General features: G+C 36.5%; 1 protein-coding gene across 1 annotated transcript; it reads left to right on the top strand.

Moving 5' to 3' along the window:
* Positions 1 to 643: 643 nt before the first annotated feature.
* Positions 644 to 13,509, top strand: LOC101894490 (thioester-containing protein 1 allele R1). Its single transcript, XM_005182113.4, has 9 exons — positions 644 to 804; positions 888 to 1,296; positions 5,555 to 6,375; positions 6,984 to 7,245; positions 7,300 to 7,567; positions 7,627 to 7,714; positions 7,767 to 8,841; positions 12,184 to 12,702; positions 12,762 to 13,509. Exons 1-9 carry the CDS (start codon positions 734 to 736, stop codon positions 13,281 to 13,283), a joined length of 4,035 nt encoding a protein of 1,344 aa, XP_005182170.2. The 5' UTR covers positions 644 to 733; the 3' UTR covers positions 13,284 to 13,509.
* The last annotated feature ends 6,739 nt before the right edge of the window (positions 13,510 to 20,248 follow it).

Here is a 20,248-nt window from a genome sequence, read left to right as displayed (position 1 = left end):
TAATATAATATTTTTCTCAGGATTTTCTCAGCTCAAGCTTAAGTCTTATGTTCGTATGCTTATTGTAATATTATTCTCAGGCCATTTCGTTATGTTGGGTTATAACACATTACATAAAGCTTTACACCACCATTTTATGTCTGTATTAGCTTTTGAAAATGTAGCAAAGACAACAATCATTTAGGGACTGGCATACAAATAAGTGGAAAAGTGGAAAAATAATATGGAACAGCTCATTGTTGATATATTTCAGCAGGTGGCGTTGGTAATAGAAAACGAGTAAAAAGTAGTCAATTTCGAAATTTTTATACCATCACCATAAAAAAAAATTAAATAAAATTCATCAAAATACCAAATATCGGGGGTATGATTATATGGATGTGAACCTCTGCAGCCGAAAATTGTCTTCACATCCATATAATCACAATTTTTATTATTTTTTATTTAATTTTTTCTTAATGGTGGATGGTATAAAAATTTCGAAATCGAATGCTCTCTCGTGCAGTCAGACAGACTGACGGACATCGGGTATAAAACGTCTACCACACAGCTCTGTAGTATAAAATATTCTACTTTGAATTAAGAGAAAAGTATTTAAAAAAATATGAGAACTCAATTCTTCATTGAAGTCAATAATCTCAGCAGTTCAGTATCAGTGCATCGTTTGCCCATCAAACAAGCAGTTCGCAAATGCGGACGAATTGCAGTTTCAAATATTAGTAAAGCAATAACAATGAAGTGTGGATTAATAATATTTATTTTCTTGATAGCACTCTGGCTAAGTTTGGTGATGGGAGATGAGGGGTATGTTAAGTCTCGCCAAGTCACGTGATTTACAATTCTTGATCAATTAATTAATTTGTTTATTTTTGTACATTGCCTTGTAGTTACTATTCCATCATCGCACCCGGCACACTTAAATCGAATCGAAAATACAGTGTTGTTCTAACGTTACACGATGCCACCGAACCGGCTACAATACGTTGTGGCATTGTGGGACCCTCATACAATCACAACGAAGAGGTGGTTTTACAGCCGTTCGCATCACAACAACTCGATTTTATGCCAGCAAAACTTAAACCGGGCAATTATTTATTTTTTGCTGAAGGCCTCAGCGGATTATCGTTTAGAAATGAGACGATGCTGTTGTTGGAGGAAAATGCCGGTCCACATATTTATGTACAAACTGATAAGGCGGTATACAAACCATTGGATTTGGTACAATTTCGAGTTTTGATCCTCGATGAACATACCAGACCAGTGAATGTTACTGAACCCATACGCGTTGAGATAATGGTAAGTGTGGCATATTTAACAACAGAACAAAGATTGGAAATGAAATAATTACAATCTAATGGCAAATAGATGGGAATTATTTAAAAGCAAAACCGAAGATTGTAATATAAACCTAGTAAACAAAGGTTACAGTCGGGCGGGGCCGATCGTTAAATATTCTATAACACTATAATAATACAGTTTATATTGGAGGGATACTCGAATGAATATAGTGTAATAAATAAAAAATATTCATTCGTAATATCAGGATAAAATGTTTAACTTTTTTTGTTGAATTCCAATTTAAAACCAGTAAAGAAAGTCTTAAAGTCGGGCGGGCCGACTCTATGATACCCTACACCACTTTGCTAATTTAGTAGAGCTGCGCATAACAATTAAAATGTTTTACGGGAGAATTCAATCATACACGATATGATTATAATTATAATTTAAAGTTCAAAGGACTAAATATGCCGAAGCATTCGCAGTTGGAACAAAATTAATTTGAAATCAGATAAATATACTTATGGGAGCTATATCCACATCTGAACCGATCTCGATAAAATTTGGCAAAGACGTTTCTGAGCTGTATTTGATATATTTCCCTGAATATCGTTGTTACGGAGTGCATATTACGGCTGTGGGTAACAACTATAACAAATCGGATGAACAGTATATATGGGAGCTATAGCTATATCTGAACCGATATTTACCAAATTTGGCATACTACCTTCTAGACTCAATTTGGTCGTATGTGCAAAATTCCATCCCATTTGGGCAAATATTAGACGTTTGGTGCACAATAAAAGCTAAATCGGACGAAGTTATATATGGGAGCTATATCCGAATCTGAACCGATCTCGATAATATTAAGCAAATGCATTTCTGAGCTGTATTTGATATGTTTCCCCAAATATTGTTGTTACAGAATGCATATTACGGCAGCGGAGGACAACAATAACAAATCAGATGAACAATATATATGAACCGATTTCGTTCAATTTTGGCATACTTTATTTCAGGCCTAATTTGATTGTATGTGCAAAATTCCATACTATTCGGGCTGATATTACACGTTCGGTGCACAATAAAAGCAAATCGGTCAAAGATATATATGGGAGCTATATCTAAATTTTGACCGATTACCTCAATTTCAATAGGGTTTGTCCTTGAGACAAACAAATGTTGTTTGGAAAATTTCATCTCAATCGGATAATAAATGCGACCTGCATTTTGTTCAAAAGAATACATGGACAGACGGACTGACATCCATAAATCAACTCAGAAAGTGATTCTATGGAATCAAAAGTAACTATAGGTCTATCTCAATTCCTTCTCCATGTTACAAACAAATGCACAAAGACATAATACCCTTACCACTATGTGGTGAAGGGTATTAATATATATTGGACTCAAATGGTAATCGCTCCGAATTATCATCACAAATCTGGATCCATTTCATACTGCTGTCATTTTTAAGCCACTCGTCCGATAGTTGTTAAAATTATTCCAATGACAGCTCATTATATTGCTTACAAGCGCACAAAAGCATTTTGGTGAGAATTTTCCAAAAAAAAAAAAAAAAAAAATATTCGTGATGGAATTCAAGCGTGATAGTTCGATTTCTTTATATTTTGCTGGAACACCACAAGTGGCTATCGTTAGAGCACTCCAGTATTTAAATGTAAATAAACCTTTTGTGTCTCGTACCATCGCTTGTTACCGTGATACTGGTAGCGTAGCCCAACGTTAAGAAAGTGGACGAAAAAAACAGCAATATCAGCAGAAATGATTCGAAAAGTAAAGAAGCGACTTGATCGAAACCGCGCCGCAATATTCCATTCGGCAAATATTGAAAAATGAGCTCGGGATAAAGTCATTAAAATTCCAAAAAGTGCAAGAACTTACACCGCTACAGAAAGAAAATAGACTCAAAAGAGCCAAAGAGTTGCTTTGCCTGGCCTGAAATGTTGAACTGCCGAATTTGGTTTTCTCCGATGAGAAAACATTCGTTGTCCAGCAGTTTGTAAACAAACAAAATGATCGTGTTTACTTGCCAAAGAGGTCAGATGAAAATGTGCACCTTCGGTTGGCCACCAGAACTCAAACTCCGGCCATGGTGATGGTGTGGGCCGCCATAACAGCCGATGGTCGCCCTTCGCTCGTATTAATCGACATTGGCATTAGAATAAATGGCGAATATTATCGCGATAATGTTCTGAAGGGCGTATTAAAGCCTTGGGCACCCAAACATTTTGGGCGCTGACCTTGGACATTCCAACAGGTGAGTCCTGTCACGCGCCGCCCAACAATGGTTACAAAATGAGGTTTTTCTCTTCTTTCCAGCGCACAATTACCACCAAAATCTCCGGATACCAATCCGTTGGATTATTGTGTCTAAAAGCAAGGTTGGCAGTAAAAAATTACAAAGTGTCGATCACCTCTTGCAAGCGCGTCGCCGAGAATGGGCCAAAATTCCACAGAGCAACATTCGGGCAACATGCGACGGTTTCATAGGCCGTTTGAAGGCCATAATTCATGCCAAAGGTGACCAATTCGAACAAATCTAAACTTGTTCTAAAATTTGATGCTATTTCCGACACTTTCATTCAATAACATTTTAAAAAAAATTTAAAAATTAAGGCGTTTGGCTTTGTTGCAGTTTTTTATCTCACCCTGTACATAGCTAGTTCGACTTAGCTCGCCGAAATAGGAATATTAACATATACTCGTGGGAAACCAATATTTTAAGATGTTACATAATTTTTGGCCCAATCAAACTTATGATACCCCCAACACATTATGTTAAATCTTAAAATATTGGTTTCCCACGAATATATGTTAATATTCCTATTTCGGCGAGCTAAGTGTAGTTGTATGGAGTATATGTCAAAACGTAGACATTTATGGGCACACAGCATTTATGCATCATTTATAAACCATCTTTATTTCGTTCGGAAGCTAAAGTCCACATGCTTTGTCCGTGTAAATATCCAGCTAAGATAAATTTTAAATTCCACGTTCACAATCCTCTAAGGATCAATTAAAAAGTTTTAAGAATCTGCAATTAAAGCGTTCCAGGTATATATTCCTCCAGGAAGTCCACCGTATTTTTAGGTTTATAAGGATTAACCACATTTACCTCATTAACTAACTTTTGTATTTCCTAGAAAATACCCAACAACATAGAGTGGAAAGATCATATTTAAGTCTTTACGTATTCCACATTTTAGACCTCTGAAGATCCTCAAACAAATACTTTAACAAACCTGTAAGGAAAGGTCAAAAATCGGGCGGGCCGACTATATGATACCCTACACAACTATGCATATTTAGTAGAGCTCTCGTAAAAAAAGGTTTATGTTGGGCTTTTCTGAGCTGAGCTGAGATATCTGGTACAAAAAATTATTATTGTAGAGTGCATATTCCGAAAGTGGGAGATTTAAAAACCAAATCGGACAAATTCGGTTGGAAGTACAAAAATTCTCTCCATTTGGGCTAATATTAGCCATTTGTGCGCAATTAACATGAAAACGGATAATGATATACATATAAGAGCTATGAGAGCTCCAAATCTGAACCGATCTTTATAAAATTTTTTTGACTGTATCTGATATCTGCTGCAAAATGTTATTATTGTATCGTGCATTTTAAGAATTTGAGGTTTAAATCCATATATCAAAAACGATTTTCGCTAAATTTTATGAAGTTGCTTCTAGGCTGAACTCGGTCGGATGTACCAAAATTCAGGACATTTGAAGTGATATTTTCCATTTAGTGCACAATTAACCTGAAATCAGTTGAAGATATATATGGGAGCTATATCTAAATTTGAAACGATTCACACCAATTTCAATAGGGTTCGTCCTTGGCTCAAACAAATATTTTTGGAAAATTTCATCTGAATTGGATAATAAATGTGACCTGCATTTTGTTCACAAGAATACCTGGACAAACGGATGGGAGGACGGACGGACTGACATGCACAAATCGGTTCAGTAAGTGATTCTATGAAGATCCTCTAAAGTAACTATGGGTCTACCTCGGTTCCTTCTTCATATTACAAACAAATGTACAAAGACATAAGACCCTAGTATACACCCTAGTATAAAAACCCTCTAAGCATCTGTCAAAAAACCTAAAAATTCCCGCGTGGGTTCACTTAATACATATTAATAAACCCACATAAATAACCGCTTCCATTGGAATGTCCTTAAAATCATATCTATAGCCCTCTATGTTGGGCACGTTTAATGTAGTACTTTTTTTCTTTTTTTAGGATGCCAACGAAAATCGTGTTAAACAATTCAAGGACATTCTGCTTGTGCAAGGTGTATTCACCAATAAATTCAATTTATCTGAACATCCTGCATTGGGCGTTTGGCAAATTTTGGTAACAATCACGGGAAAATATTCATATTCTCAAATGAGCAGTTTTAAAGTGAAAAAATATGTCCTACCCAAATTCTATGTCACCATTGAAAACGCGAACCATGTCACACCGGAAAATCCAATAGTCAAGCTGAAATTCTATGGCAAATATAATTTTGGAAAATATGTTGAAGGCAATGCCACCATTAGAGCAACTGACTGGAGGGGAGATCCCATAATCGCCGATCAACAATTGGATGTTAGTGGTGTTGAAGCCTTCGATATTGAAGTTAAAAATTTCGAAATCTATAGGAATCTTAACGGTGTTGCAGTTACGGTAAGGCTTACCGAGAAGTACACCCAACGCACACAATCGGCCACGTCATATTTTAACATACAACAACAGCAATATAATATTATAGCAGATCCAAATGATATAGAAATCAAAGATGGGAAACCAGTGCGTTTGAAAGTTAAAGTTCAACAGTGGAATGGTACCGCTGTCCGAGATCGTAACGAACCGGTGTATATGATACATGGTGAGAGAACCTATAAGAGCCAATTGGATGATAAAGGAGAAGCCATGTTTGAATTTGAACACGAATCGGAAGCGAAACATATTTTTAAATATCGAGATTCTTCGGCTATTTTACCGAACATTTACAGCGCTGGCGATGACTCAAAAACTAAAGAGGAATTTTTCTGTAAATTGACATTACTTAATGGCAGGTAAGTAATGCAAATTTTAAAGTCATATTGGGTAGTTAAAACTGACCGACCGAAATCGGCTGAAAAATGTATCCGGGGGCTGCAAACAAAGAGAAAATTAGGAATAAATATTTAAATTTTTATGTCCTCCACCATACATATTATGGAGGGTATATTAAAATTATTCCAATGACAGCTCATTATATTGTTTACAAGCGTACCAAAGCATTTTGGTGAGAATTTTCCAGAAAAAAAGTTATTCGTGATGGAATTCAAGCGTGATAGTGTGATTTCTTTATATTTGGCTGGATTTTGGACAGCAAGGTTGGCACTAAAAAATACCAACGTGTCGATCACTTCAAGCAAGCGGTTCGCCGGGAATGAGCCAAAATACCGCAGAGCGACATTCGGGCAGCTTGTGACGGTTTCATTGGCCGTTTAAAGGCCATAATTCGTGCTAAAGGTGACAAAATTAGTTCCATTCGTTTTCAAATTATCCTCTATAAACGATATTTGTTACAATACTAGGTATTGTCGTTCCCTACCGAATTTTGATTTTTCTTTACAGATTTTAAATTGTTAATATGTTTACAAATTTGCTGTAATATTTATTTATTTATTACTATTAGGCCTAAACTTGGAAAAATTATTGAAATTAATGTTTCATCAACGAAGAATATACCCTACATCGTGTACACTGTAACTGGCCATGGAAATATCATACGAACGGAGTTAATCAAACTTCCAGCCAATCAAAAATCCTATACCATTCAATTGATGTCTTCCATCGAAATGATACCCTATGCCCATATTTACGTTCATTATGTTTACGGAGGAAACTATCGGTATGAGGAAATGGTGCTGGATTTTCCAAGGGAATTTGAAAATCAGGTAATATCACCTCGAAAAAGATTGACACACTCATTATCAAACCATTTCGCTTAGATTACCCTTTCGGCCCCGAAGGAGGCCAAGCCTGGACAAAATGTCACGATTAGTATAAAAGCACAACCGAATTCATATGTTGGTCTACTCGCCGTGGATTTGGGTGTATATCTCTTGGATAGCAGCTACGATTTGGATGGTAGACAAATATTAAATGAACTAGGAAGTGATTTGACTTATAGTCCCATAAAGTCATTACTTTATCCTGGTATTATTTCAGGGCTTCTAACACTCACTAATGCCCATTATCCATTCTCCATGGTAATAGGTAACGCCAAGTGGAATATACAAATTTTGTAATATATTTTTGAAAATAAATTTTTCTAGAGCACCATAATCCAGTTTCATGGGGAAAATTTCCAGGTGATTTGCGAAGTAAATTTCCAGAAACATGGATATTCGAAAACCTTGATATGTAAGTTTGGAACCCCTCGCAACACAAAACTGAATAACAATTTTTATTTTAGAAAAAATGAAAATACCCAGCTAACTCTAGAAATACCCGATACAATTACCACTTGGCGTATAACAGCATTCAGCATTCACAATAACACCGGCCTTGGAATTGTCAAGGAGGCCACAAATATTGTAACATTTAAACCCTTCTTCCTTGACATCATCCTTCCCTATGCCGTTAAGAAGGGTGAAATGATAACCCTGCCCGTAACTGTGTTCAATTATCACAATACGAGTCTAAGTGCCGAAGTTACGCTGTACAAAAATGGGGATGAGGAGGACTTCGAATTTAGTTCTGGCAACAAACAGCAAGAAACTAAAAACATAGAACTGCCAGCAGATGGCATTGGAGTTGTCGAATTCACAATAAAACCCCAAAGTCTCGGCAATCTCAAATTGAATATATCTGCCACGGCGTCTGGTGACCTCTTTTCAGATGCTGTACTCCAGCATCTGAGAGTTGAACCTGAGGGCACTGGAAACTATCAAAACCAAGTAATGATACTTAAAGTGTCTGGCAAGGATAATGAATTTTCTTCAAGTCTGTCCATCAAAGTTCCTTCCAACATTGTCACCAATTCGGAATTCATAACCCTCTCCATGGGTGGTGATTCGCTCGGTCCAACATTGGAAAATTTAAATAATTTGGTAATGAAGCCTACCGGTTGTGGTGAACAAAACATGGTGAATTTTGCCCCTAATATTTTGGTGCTGCAATATCTCAAGACCATTGGCAAATATGGCCAAGAGAAAATGTTAGTCAAACAAGCCAAGTCATTTGTGGAAATCGGCTACCAACAGGAGTTGTCTTTTCGCCATGCCAGCGGAGGGTTTAGTGTTTTTGGTGAAAATCAAGACAAGGGTGTAGCCAGCACCTGGTTAACTGCATATGTTGTCAGATTCCTTATTAAAGCTGCCTCGTTCGTTTCGGTGGAGGAGAAAGTCATCAGAAGCGGTTTGGATTATTTGGCCGGCAATCAGCAGCCGGCCGGAGATTTTGCGTATACAGGTTATCTGTTCTATCCGGCGCAACAAAATCGTTTCGGGTTCACAGCATTCGTATTGATGACTTTCATGGAAAATAAGGTAGGAAGATTGACCACAGAAAAAAAACTATATTGGGGCAATGAAAATCAGTAAAAGTCGAGCGGGGCCGACTATATGATACCCCACACCACTATGCATATTTAGTGAAGCTCCCATACCGAAAAAGCCTACCAACTATGAATCATATATTAATTCATATCATGGCTTTAGAGTAGTTGTAATTTGGAATCAGAGGGAACTAATGTAGGTAAAGAATATGAAACTCTGAATCGATTTCTACCAAATTACCTGGTCATTTGAACCTCTAATGCCACAAAACACTGCTATAGAGTGCATTATATCACAATTCGCTCCATTTCGGCGGATGATAGCCATTTGGTGCACAATAAATCTGAAATTCGTCGACTATATATATGGGAGCTGCATCTAAATTTGGACCGATTCTCGCCAATTTCAATAGTGCTCGTCCTTGGGCCGAAAAAATGATATATGGAAATTTCATCTCAAACCGCCTTTTGTTCACAAAAATACAGGGACCGAAAGACGGACGGACGGATATCATTAAATTGACTCTATGAAGATGCTCAAAAGTAACAATGGGTCTATCTCGTTTCCTTCTCCATGTTACAAACAAATGCACAAACACCCTGTGGAGTTGCGTAAAAATATTTGTAGCCTACACCAACACCTTAAGAGGATGTAAAACGATTTTATACCCTCAAACAAATGGCTAGAGAGGGTATATATCATTTGACACAGCCAAAACGTGTCATATCGAAATAACGGAAATTTAGATCAGGACAATTGTTGTCCATCTGACAATCTCAATCTGCTTGCTTGATGTGATCGACACTTTGGTATTTTTTAATGCCAACCTTGCTTTCCAAAATACTCCAGACACAATAGTCCAACGCTTGGTATCCGGAGATTTTGGTGGCCATTGTGCGCTGGAAATGAAGCGAGGAACCTCATTTTGTAACCATTCTTGGGTGACGCGTGCTGAGTGCGATGTCGCTGAGACCTGTTGGAATGTCTAAGGTCTGCGGCCAAAATGTTTGCGTGCCCAAGACTTTAACACACCCCCAGAATATTTTCGCAATAATATTCGGCATTTATTCTTATGCCACGGTCGATTAATACGAGTGGAGAGCGACCATCGGCTGTTATGGTGGCCCACACCATCACCATGGCCAACCGAAGGTGGACATTTTCAGCTGAAGTAGACACGATCATTTTGATTGTTTACAAACTGCTGGACAACGAATTTTTTTCCCATTGGAAAAACCAAATTCGGTAGTTCACCACTTTCGGCAAAGGGAACAACTCTTTTGTTCTTTTGAGTCTATATTATTTCTGTTGCCGTGTAAGTTCTTGCACTTTTTGGAATTTCAATGGCTTTTCCCCGAGCTCATTTTTCAATATTTGCCGAATGGAATATTGCGATATGTTCAGCTCACGAACCATTTTTCGGTCACTGCGACGCGGGTTTCGATCAAGAAGCTTCTTTACTTTTCGAACCATTTCTGCTGATGTTGCTGTGTTCTTCCGTCCACTTCCTTGACGTCGGGCAACGCTACCATCAGCGATGGTACGAGACACAAAAGATTTAATTACATTTAAATGCTGCAGTGCTCTAACGATAGCCACTTGTGGTTTTTCAGCCAAATATAAAGAAAACGTGATAGCTTTAATTCCATCACGAATAACTTTTTTTTCTGGAAAATTCTCACCAAAATGCTTTTGTACGCTTGTAAGCATTATAATGAGCTGTCACTGGAATAATTTTAACAGCTGTCGGACGAGTGGCTTTGAAATGACAGCAGTCTGAAGTTGGTTGCCGGTTTTTCATCACACCCTGTAGAATATATATATTTCGCTATATATGTAACTGAGATGCGGATAGGAAATCTACTGTTACGGACAGAATTGACCGTTTCGTCAATTTGTGGTTTCGCCGGGATTAAAAATACTCGCGTTTTTCTAACACAAAAGTTTTGGTCTACTTCACCCGCTAAATATTAACCGATGACCAATTTAAAAGGCTTCTGCCCAGTCCTAATCTCTAGCCCCATGCTGAATACCGCGTCAATTGGTCTATAATTGTGACCTGTAGAGCAACTGCAAAATCAGAAAAATTTTCTGTTTTTGCTCCATTTCAACCCCTAAATATTTTGCTGTCATCTCCAAAAGAAATAGGCTTGTATTCTGATCCTTACCCCACCGAGCATAATTTCCTGAGGATCGGGCCATAAATGCGATCTGTAGCGTGATTACGAATTGACATGGACATACATAGCTAGACCGACTCAGTTCGACGAGATAGGAAGGTCCATATGCACTTTTCTATGTGGAAAACCAATATTTCGATGTGTTACATAAGACACTTCATATTTAAAAAGGTACGGATACTGAGGATTCTCAATCCGAAAGCTTCCAAAGATTGGGAGTGGGGGACTTGCCCCCTCTATTTATGGTACTATTAGAAAGATGATCGCGAAGAAAAGTTAATTTATAAGGAGTCCTAATTGAAAGAATTGCATTTGTTATCCAATTTAATAGCTAGTTTATCGTTTTATTCCATTTTATACCCTCCACCATAGTATGGAGGGTATATTAAGTTTGTCATTCCGTTTGTAACACCTCGAAATATACATTTTAGACCCACAATTTATATATATTCTTGATCAGCATAAAATTCTATGTCGATTTAGCGATGTCCGCCTGTCTGTCCGCCTGTCTGTCCGCCTGTCTGTCCGTCTGTGGAAATCACTCTAGCTTCCGAACGAATTGAAGTAGATTGATAAAATTTTACTCAAATGTATAGTATGTCTGCAGAACTTTTGGTATTGAAAATGGGCCATGTAAGTCCACGTTTTGGTATAGCCCCTATATAACCGTACCTCCCGATATTCGGTATTTTGATGATTTTAGCGACATTATTCACCGGAATTGTTTCAAGATTGGTATTTGATGTTCATAATGGATGGTACAGCCTATGACATGACATTGTCTGTGCAGGTCCACGTCTTCGTACGGCCCCCGTATAACGGTACCTCCCGATATTCGGTATTTTGATGACTTTAGCTACATTATTCACCAATTTTTTCCAAGTTTCGCATTTGAATATTGTAATGGCTTATGATAAAAGTTACCTACGCAAGTCCATGTCGTCGTATTGACCCTAATATAACAGCTACATTCGGTATTTCTAAGATTTTAACAGAATTTTTAAATGAATTTATTGTTTTTGAGAATTGCCAAATTCGTTCCAATTGGTGGAGGGTATTTAAACTTACAGCTTTTCTACTTGTTCTTTATTCAAAAACATCTCACTTTATACAAATTTCATGAACCCTATACCTTTTCCTCTCATGCTTTCAGAAATATTCCAAAAAATATAAAAACATCATTGAAAAGGGCTTGCAGTTCTTAAACGGAAATGTTGATAAAGATCACGATGTCTATGCCTTGTCAATTATGGCGGCAGCTTTTGGAATGGCAAAACATGAAAATTCCACGAAAGTTCTTGATAAGCTCTTGGCAAAAGCTCTCACGAAAGACAAGCTACGCTGGTGGTCGGCCAATGATAAGAATGGAGAAAAGGACGTTGAGATAACTGCCTACGCCCTGTTGGCCCTCTTGGAAATTTCTTCTGGTGATGATCATTCCGCCATTTTTGAATGGCTAATGCAAGAACGCAACAGTAAAGGTGGATTTCAGTCAACGCATGATACGGTTGTGGGCTTACAAGCTATTGTAAAATATTCCCAAATCAACTCAGCGAGTAATAATCAGCAAATAAATTTACGCTATGCAGCCTTGGATGATAAAGGTCGCGAAATGAAAACAGATGAGTTTACCATAAACGGGGAAAATAATTTGATACTGCAAACGCATAAGGTATGTCAGAAGAATTGTGGAATTTTAAACATCTAAGAGTTCTAATTTTTTCTCCGCAGTTACCACGCTCTACCCGTTCCATTAATTTTAAAGCTACTGGGAATGGTCAATCCATGTTACAACTCTCTTCCCTGTACTATATAACCGAGGAAACAGGACTAAAACATTTTGATATAAAACCCAAGGCCCATCGAGTGAATGTGCTGGAACTTAATGTGGAAATTTGTTTCACTTATCTAACGCCTTCATCCAAGATGGCAACAAAGAAAAATGATGATGACAATGGACCACACTTTTCTAATATGGTCATAATGAAACTTAATTTACCCTCAGGATATCGCACGGGTGCCGAATTGAGTACCAGTCTTTTGGAAAATGAACTAATACAACGTACTGAACCGAAAAATTCCCAAACTACATTAATAATCTATTTTGATAATTTGCAAGCCGGCGATGAAAATTGTATTACGGTTCCGGCTGATAAGACACATGACGTCATCGACCGCAAACCGGCGGCCATTGAAATGTATGATTATTACAATGCGAGTCGTTCGAATACTGTATTTTACACTATAGAGTAATTAAGCAAGTCGATAATTGTTATATCCTCCATCATAATATGGAGGGTATATTAAGTTTGTCATTCCGTTTGTAACACTTCGATATACATTTTGGATCATTCTTGATCAGCATAAAATTCTATGTCGATTTAAAGTCTACCCGTTTGTGGAAATCACTCTAGCTTCCGAAGGAAATGAAGTAAGTTGATAACATTTTAAATAAAATGAAGTAAGTTGATTGATTGAATTTTTAATGCGTTAATAAACAAAACGATTAGAAAAGCAGTAACATGACATGCATACACGAAGGGTTTGTCCTTTGGATTTATTTATTTCATAGCAAACACCAAGCGTGCAGTAAACTGCAATCTTTTGAAGTTGAGTGGCATTTCTATTGCAATTAGTGAATTCGAGATAGCAACATACTTCGCCGTAATAAGCGTATTTCAAATTAATTGTTGTGTTGTTTTTTAGTGTTAGCCTAAGGCGTTATGGGCCAATGGTCCTTATTAAAATCATATCCCAATCTGATCCGATTTAAATACAATTTTAAAAAAATTACTTTTACACCAAATTCCGCCACAACTTTCATATTTCATTGAAATTGGTGCGTCAAATATGTGAAATCGGCCGAGAATATATATATGGGAGCTATATCCAAATCTTAACTAAATTTCAATTAATTTATCACATTTATTATTATAATAAAATTCCGCCACACATTCTGAATTTCATTGGAATCGGTCATCTATATCGTGTTTGGTGCATAACATGTATGAAGTCGGCCGAAATATATATGTTAGCTATATCCAAACCTCAACTGATTTTAATATAATTTGGCAATTTTTTTCTGGTGCCAGATTTCGTCTCTCTCGCTTTGGGTGCATCAAATATGTGATATCGGCCGAGAATATATATGGGAGATACAATCAGATCTGAGCGAATTTGAATATTATTTGTCAAATTTATTTTTGTACCAAATTTAGTCACTTATTTCGAATTTCATTGGAATCGGAAATATGTATCGTGTTTTGTGCATCAAATATGTGAAATCGGCGGAAAATATATATGGGAGCTATATTCAAATCTGAACCGATTTTAAAATAATTTGACTAATTTATTTTTTAATCAAAATCCCGTCGCATATTCCAATTTTTTTTTGGAATCGAACATACCTATCGTGTATGGTGCATTAAATACATAAAATCGGTCGAAAATATATATGAGAGCTAATCCAAATCTGAACCGATTTTAATATAATTTGACTAATTTATTTTCTAATCAAAATCACGTCACACATTCCCAATTTCATTGGAATAGAACTTACATATCGTCTTTTTGTGCATCAAATAAACGAAATTGGTTGAAGATAGATATGGGAGCTATATCCAAATCTAAACCGATTTCAATATAATTTGACAAATGTATATTCGTTTTATTTTCCGCTATACATTCAAAATTTCCTTGAAATTAGAGATACATATCGTGTTTTGTGCATCAAATACATGAAATCGCCCGAAAATGTATATGGGAGCTACATATATCTAAATCTGAACCGATTTCAATATAATTTGATAAATTTATTTTCGGATCTCCACTTCCAAGTGGAATTTCATGTTGCAGTATTCATGCAAATTTTCAGGAAAATCTGTTCAGCGGTTTCCGAGTCCATAAATTACAAACAAACAAACATTTTCCTCTTTTATAGATATAGAAGAAGAAGATATCTGTAGGACATTCGGTATTGAAAATGGATTTTGGTATAGCCACCATATAATGGTTCCTCCTTATTATACACTCCACCTTGGAAAGGAGGGTATATTAACTTTGTCATTCAGTTTGTAACATCCCTAAAAATTCGTCGTAGACCCCATGATGTATATATATTCATAATCAACATAAAATTCTAAGTCCGTCTGCTGGCCGTCTGTCTGTTGAAATCACGATACAGGCCACGTTTTTTGACGTAGAGCGTCAAAACTTAGCATGTATTGTGTCTAAGATGGTTGGTATTGAAAATGAGATATATCGGTTCAAGTTTTGGTATAATCCCCATATAACGGTACATCCCGATTTTTCGTATTTTGATGATTTTTGCCACATTTTTTCACGGATTTGCCAGAAAATTGGTATTTGTAGGTCATAATGGGTCCTAGTTCGGGTGGCGAAATATTTTATGTATGGGTCCACGCTTTGCTATAGCCCCCATATAACGGTACCTCCCGATTTTTGGTATTTAGGTGATTTTTGCCACATTTTTTCACGAATCTGTCTGAAAATTGGTGGCGAAACATTGCATTGCATGGTATAGTCCTCGTATAACGGTACCTTCCGATATTCGGTATTTTGCATGAATATAGAATATGCACTCTACCATAATGGTATTTTGTACCAGATTTGTAATAGAGCTCAGAAATTGCAATATAATACTTTCTTTTACGAGAGCTCTACTAAAAATGCATAGTGGTGTAGGGTATCAAATAGTCGGCCCCGCCCGACTTTTGAGCTTTCCTTACTGGTTTAAATTGTGCGTGGGAGACCCCATGACATTTTTGATCATAGTGCTGCTTTCTTATATTGTTCATGTTTCTACCACAATTTCCGACTGAATGAGTTTGACATTTCGGAGTTTATTTCATATAGACGTACATCCCAAATCATGGAGGTTACAAATTCAATAGAATACAAAATTTTCTTTTCTGACCACACATTGGGGGCTTGAGAGTACCCTAATGTGGAACTATACTTAAATAAATGCCTATGTATGAAAATTAACTCTAAGATGGTTCCTTACTCCAGTAGCTTAAATACAATTTTGTAGCTAAATCAATTGAAGAATGGGATCAAGATGGACCTAACTCCGCAAATTGAAAATTTTATGAAAAGAGGTTTTCTACAACCTTAGAAACAAAAATGCCAAATAAAGGCCAAAAAATGAAAAAAGTGGCCTTGACCCCGAAAATAGCTTAAATCATACGATGTTTATACCAAAATGTGATCATTTTTTGCAAGCATGGTTTCTTCTCGAATTACCAAATTTCCCAAAATTAGTATGAAAAAAATATGGTTAAAATGTAAAATATACTTGAAAACTAATTGTACAATTATACGGGGGTTATGGCCCATATTATGATCTACACAGGCGATTTAAGGTATCTTGAAAGTTAAGGAATAATTTCTGGAAGGATAGAAATCCTTTTCTTACTTAAAGTCGAATTTCAGGTTCTATTTGTTCACTTAATACACAATTGTATTAAATGTAGTACTATTTAGTATTGTTCGCGCACTTGTAGTGTACTTTTCCAAAAACCACCGTCCATCAACGGGTACGCCATTACAAAATTCCAATATGCCAGCCTCATCTTGTATGAAACATATATATGGGAGCTGTAGCTATATCTGAGCCGATTTGCACCAACTTTAAAGTACTTATTTCTATACTAGATTCGGTCCGAAGTGCCAAAATTCACACCATTTGGACTGATATTAGCCATTTGGTGCACAAGAAACCTGTATATGGGGAGCTATATCCAAATCTGATACGATCTTCTTAAAATTTGTCAATGGTATCCAAATATCACTGTTGTCGAATGTGTATTACGAATGTGAAGGACTTAAAAATGAAACATATATATGGGAGCTATAGCTATGTCTGAAGCGATTTTTACCAAATTTGACGTTCTTGATTCTAAGCTGAATTCGGTCGGAAGTGCCAAAATTCACACTATTTGGACTGATATTAGCCATTATGTGCACAAGAAACCTAAAATCGGATGAAGATATATATGGGAGCTATATTTAAATTTGGACCGATTTTCACAAATTTCAATAGTGATCGTCCTTGAGCCAAATAATTGTTATTTAGAAAATTTCATCTCAATCAAATAATAAATGCGATCTGCATTTGGTTTACAAAAATACATGGACAGAGTGATAGACGGACGGACGGTCAGACGGACATGCATAAATCGACTCAAAATGTGGTTCTATGCTGATCACCAAAACGAACTATGGGTCTATCTCGTTTCCTTCTCCATGTTACAAACAAGACACAATGCCCTTACCACTATGTGGTGGTAACTAACAAAAAAAAATATAATAATTCCATTCTTACAGCAATGGGTGTAAAAGAGTAATTATCTTTGGCAATTCTGAAATCATTCTGCCGCTAATTTTGGGGTGGACAAAACTAAATACCACGCAGCACGTTATTCTAAACGTTGGAAATGCAAATTCCAAACTACAGCTAATTTGAATGGAAAATGTTGCTACGATCTTTACAATACCAAAACTTGAGTTGGGTTTTCACCTGGGGCTATTATAGATGTTCAATATCATATAGATTTTTAACACTCAAACTAAAGCCTATGGCTGAAAAATAAGATCAGGCTATTCAAGATGTCTAAAACCGACGATTTTCAATTTAAAAATTACTCTGGTGTCATTACTTATAATAAAAGTTGTGCCTGTGATTTATTATGCTTTAAGAAATATGTATGCTTTAAAGACTAAAAGTACGGGCCGGCAACGCGGACCGGGCCAGCTAGTAGAATATATTTTGACATTTATTATTATTATTTAAAATGTTGACCCTTTATAAGGGAGCTACCGAAGGAGTAGGACAATAAACATTGAAAGCGAAAGGTTTGGATAATCTATCTATATATATATAAAAATCAATTGTTGTTTGTTGGTAACGGAATCAGTTGAAAACGGCTGGACCGATTTGCATAATTTTTTGTAAAAACTTTCGTCATACCACAAGCTAGGTTTTTAAAGGAAAAAATATAGACACGCCCACTTTTGCGCGATTATTGCACGAGATACTGTTGACTTTCCATCCCCCTCTAAGTATTTATTTTGGGCTGAGGAATAGATGATATCGAAATAAATAATCTCATTGCAAAAATTCTCAAATCGAAAAAAATCGAAAAAAAATTCAATGGAATCGAATTTTAAAATAATAGTACATTCTATTGACAAACTTTGTAAGGAGCTTTATACATTTGTTCTAAAAAATCATCGAACAAGTTGAAGATTTTTTCTATTTGTTATTCTTCTTTTCAACTCCAGGACCTACATCGTGGTTCAGCTGGAAGCTGTGAATACATTTAAACAAAGAAAAATGACCGAAAAACCTAATTTGGCTCATTTCAAAGCTTGGACCTACTTCTTTCATGTGACAATAATCCGTCCAATGAGAGCTCAAAATACAAAATTCTTTGGGAGTACAATCAGTAAAATACCAAATATAAAGGGTGCAAAATAGTAGAGCGAATGGGACTTTTAGTAAGAAAAGGATTTCTATCCTTCCAGAAATTCTTCCCCACCATTCAAGATACCTTAAATCGCTTTTGCAGGTCATGATTTCGATCATAACTCACGGATAAGGGTACAACCCGATATCATATTTACCTCTTCGCATAAAGTTTGAAATTTTCAGAGTAGGGCCCACATTCATTTATTGATTTGGCTAACAATTGTATTTATGCTACTCTGGGGTGGGGAACCATCAACAGATAATTGCCACATAGGAATTTATTTAAGTAAAGTCCCCACATTGGAGTATTCCCAAGTCCACTTTCACATCTAATTGGTGGTCAGAAAAGAAAATTTTGTTTTCTGTTGAATTTGTAACCCCCAAGAGAATATTGGTTGGGTCACGTTTTGGTATAACCCTTATATAAATGTATCCCTGATTTCAGCTGTGACCGTGGTCTTGGCCACGTTTTTCAACTGATTTGGCCATTATTTGCTGTATTTAGGCTACTTTGTGAGTAGAGAACCATCTTACAGAAAATGTCAACATACGTAAATATTTTGGTACAGTCCCCATATAGTCCCCAGGCCTGCCGATCTATAGTGATGTTTACCGATTGGCGGACAACAACGCGGGTATTGCCTAATCGTCATTGAATTTTACTATGATCAAGGACATAGACTTTTTGGGGACTCTAATGCGCAATTTGAGGTGCTATGGTAATGGGTGTAAAAGCGTTATTAACTTTGACTATTCAGAAATTATTTTGCCCTCCTTCCATAGTTATTTATTTCTATTTAGTCGAATCAATATTTATATTAAAATTTGTTCTCCTTTATGAGCTAGATTTGTGAAATATTGTGCTATGCTAAATTTGCATTAAAGACTAAAACTACGGGCCGGTAACGCGGACCGGGCCAGCTAGTGTGTATATACTTTTTGAAGAAAATTGTTGATATATTTCATTTATAAGGGCTATAATTAATCAATATGTTGAAAAAGTTGGGAAGGTACAAGTACCAATTATTTTATATTCAGTTCAGATCTCTTGATGGTAAAAATATTGCAATATATACTTTTTGAAGAAACTCGTGGACCGATATATTACAGGGTGAGATAAAAAACTGCAACTAACTTCAGACTGCTGTCATTTCTAAGCCACTCGTCCGACAGCTGTTAAAGTTATTCCAGTGACAGCTCATTATATTTTTTCAAAGGTACAAAAGCATTTTGGTGAGAATTTTCCAGAAAAAAGTTATTTGTGATGGAATTCGAGCGTGATAGTGTGATTTCTTTATATTTGGCTGGAAAACCACAAGTGGCTATCGTTAGAGCACTCCAGCTTTTAAATGTGAATAAATCTTTTGTGTCTCGTACCATCGCTCGTTACTGTGATACTGGTAGCGTATCCCGACGTCATGGAATTGGACGGAAGAAAACAGCAATATCAGCAAAAATGGTTCGAAAAGTAAAGGATCGACTTGATCGAAATCCGCGTCGCAGTGGCCGAAAAATGGCTCGTGAACTGAACACACCGCAATATTCCATTCGGCAAATATTGAAAAATGAGATCGGGGTAAAGCCATTGAAATTCCAAATAATGCAAGAACTTACACTGCAATAGAAAGAAAATAGACTCAAAAGAGCTAAAGAGTTGCTTCGCATGGCTGAAATTGGTGAACTGCCGAATTTGGTTTTCTCCGATGAGAAAACATTCGTTGTTCAG

This window comes from Musca domestica, unplaced genomic scaffold (genome assembly GCF_030504385.1).
Source record: "Musca domestica strain aabys unplaced genomic scaffold, Musca_domestica.polishedcontigs.V.1.1 11, whole genome shotgun sequence".
NCBI classification, from domain to species: domain Eukaryota; kingdom Metazoa; phylum Arthropoda; class Insecta; order Diptera; family Muscidae; genus Musca; species Musca domestica.
Note: the sequence above shows the minus strand (reverse complement) of the source record. Positions and strands in the feature narration are given on the sequence as shown.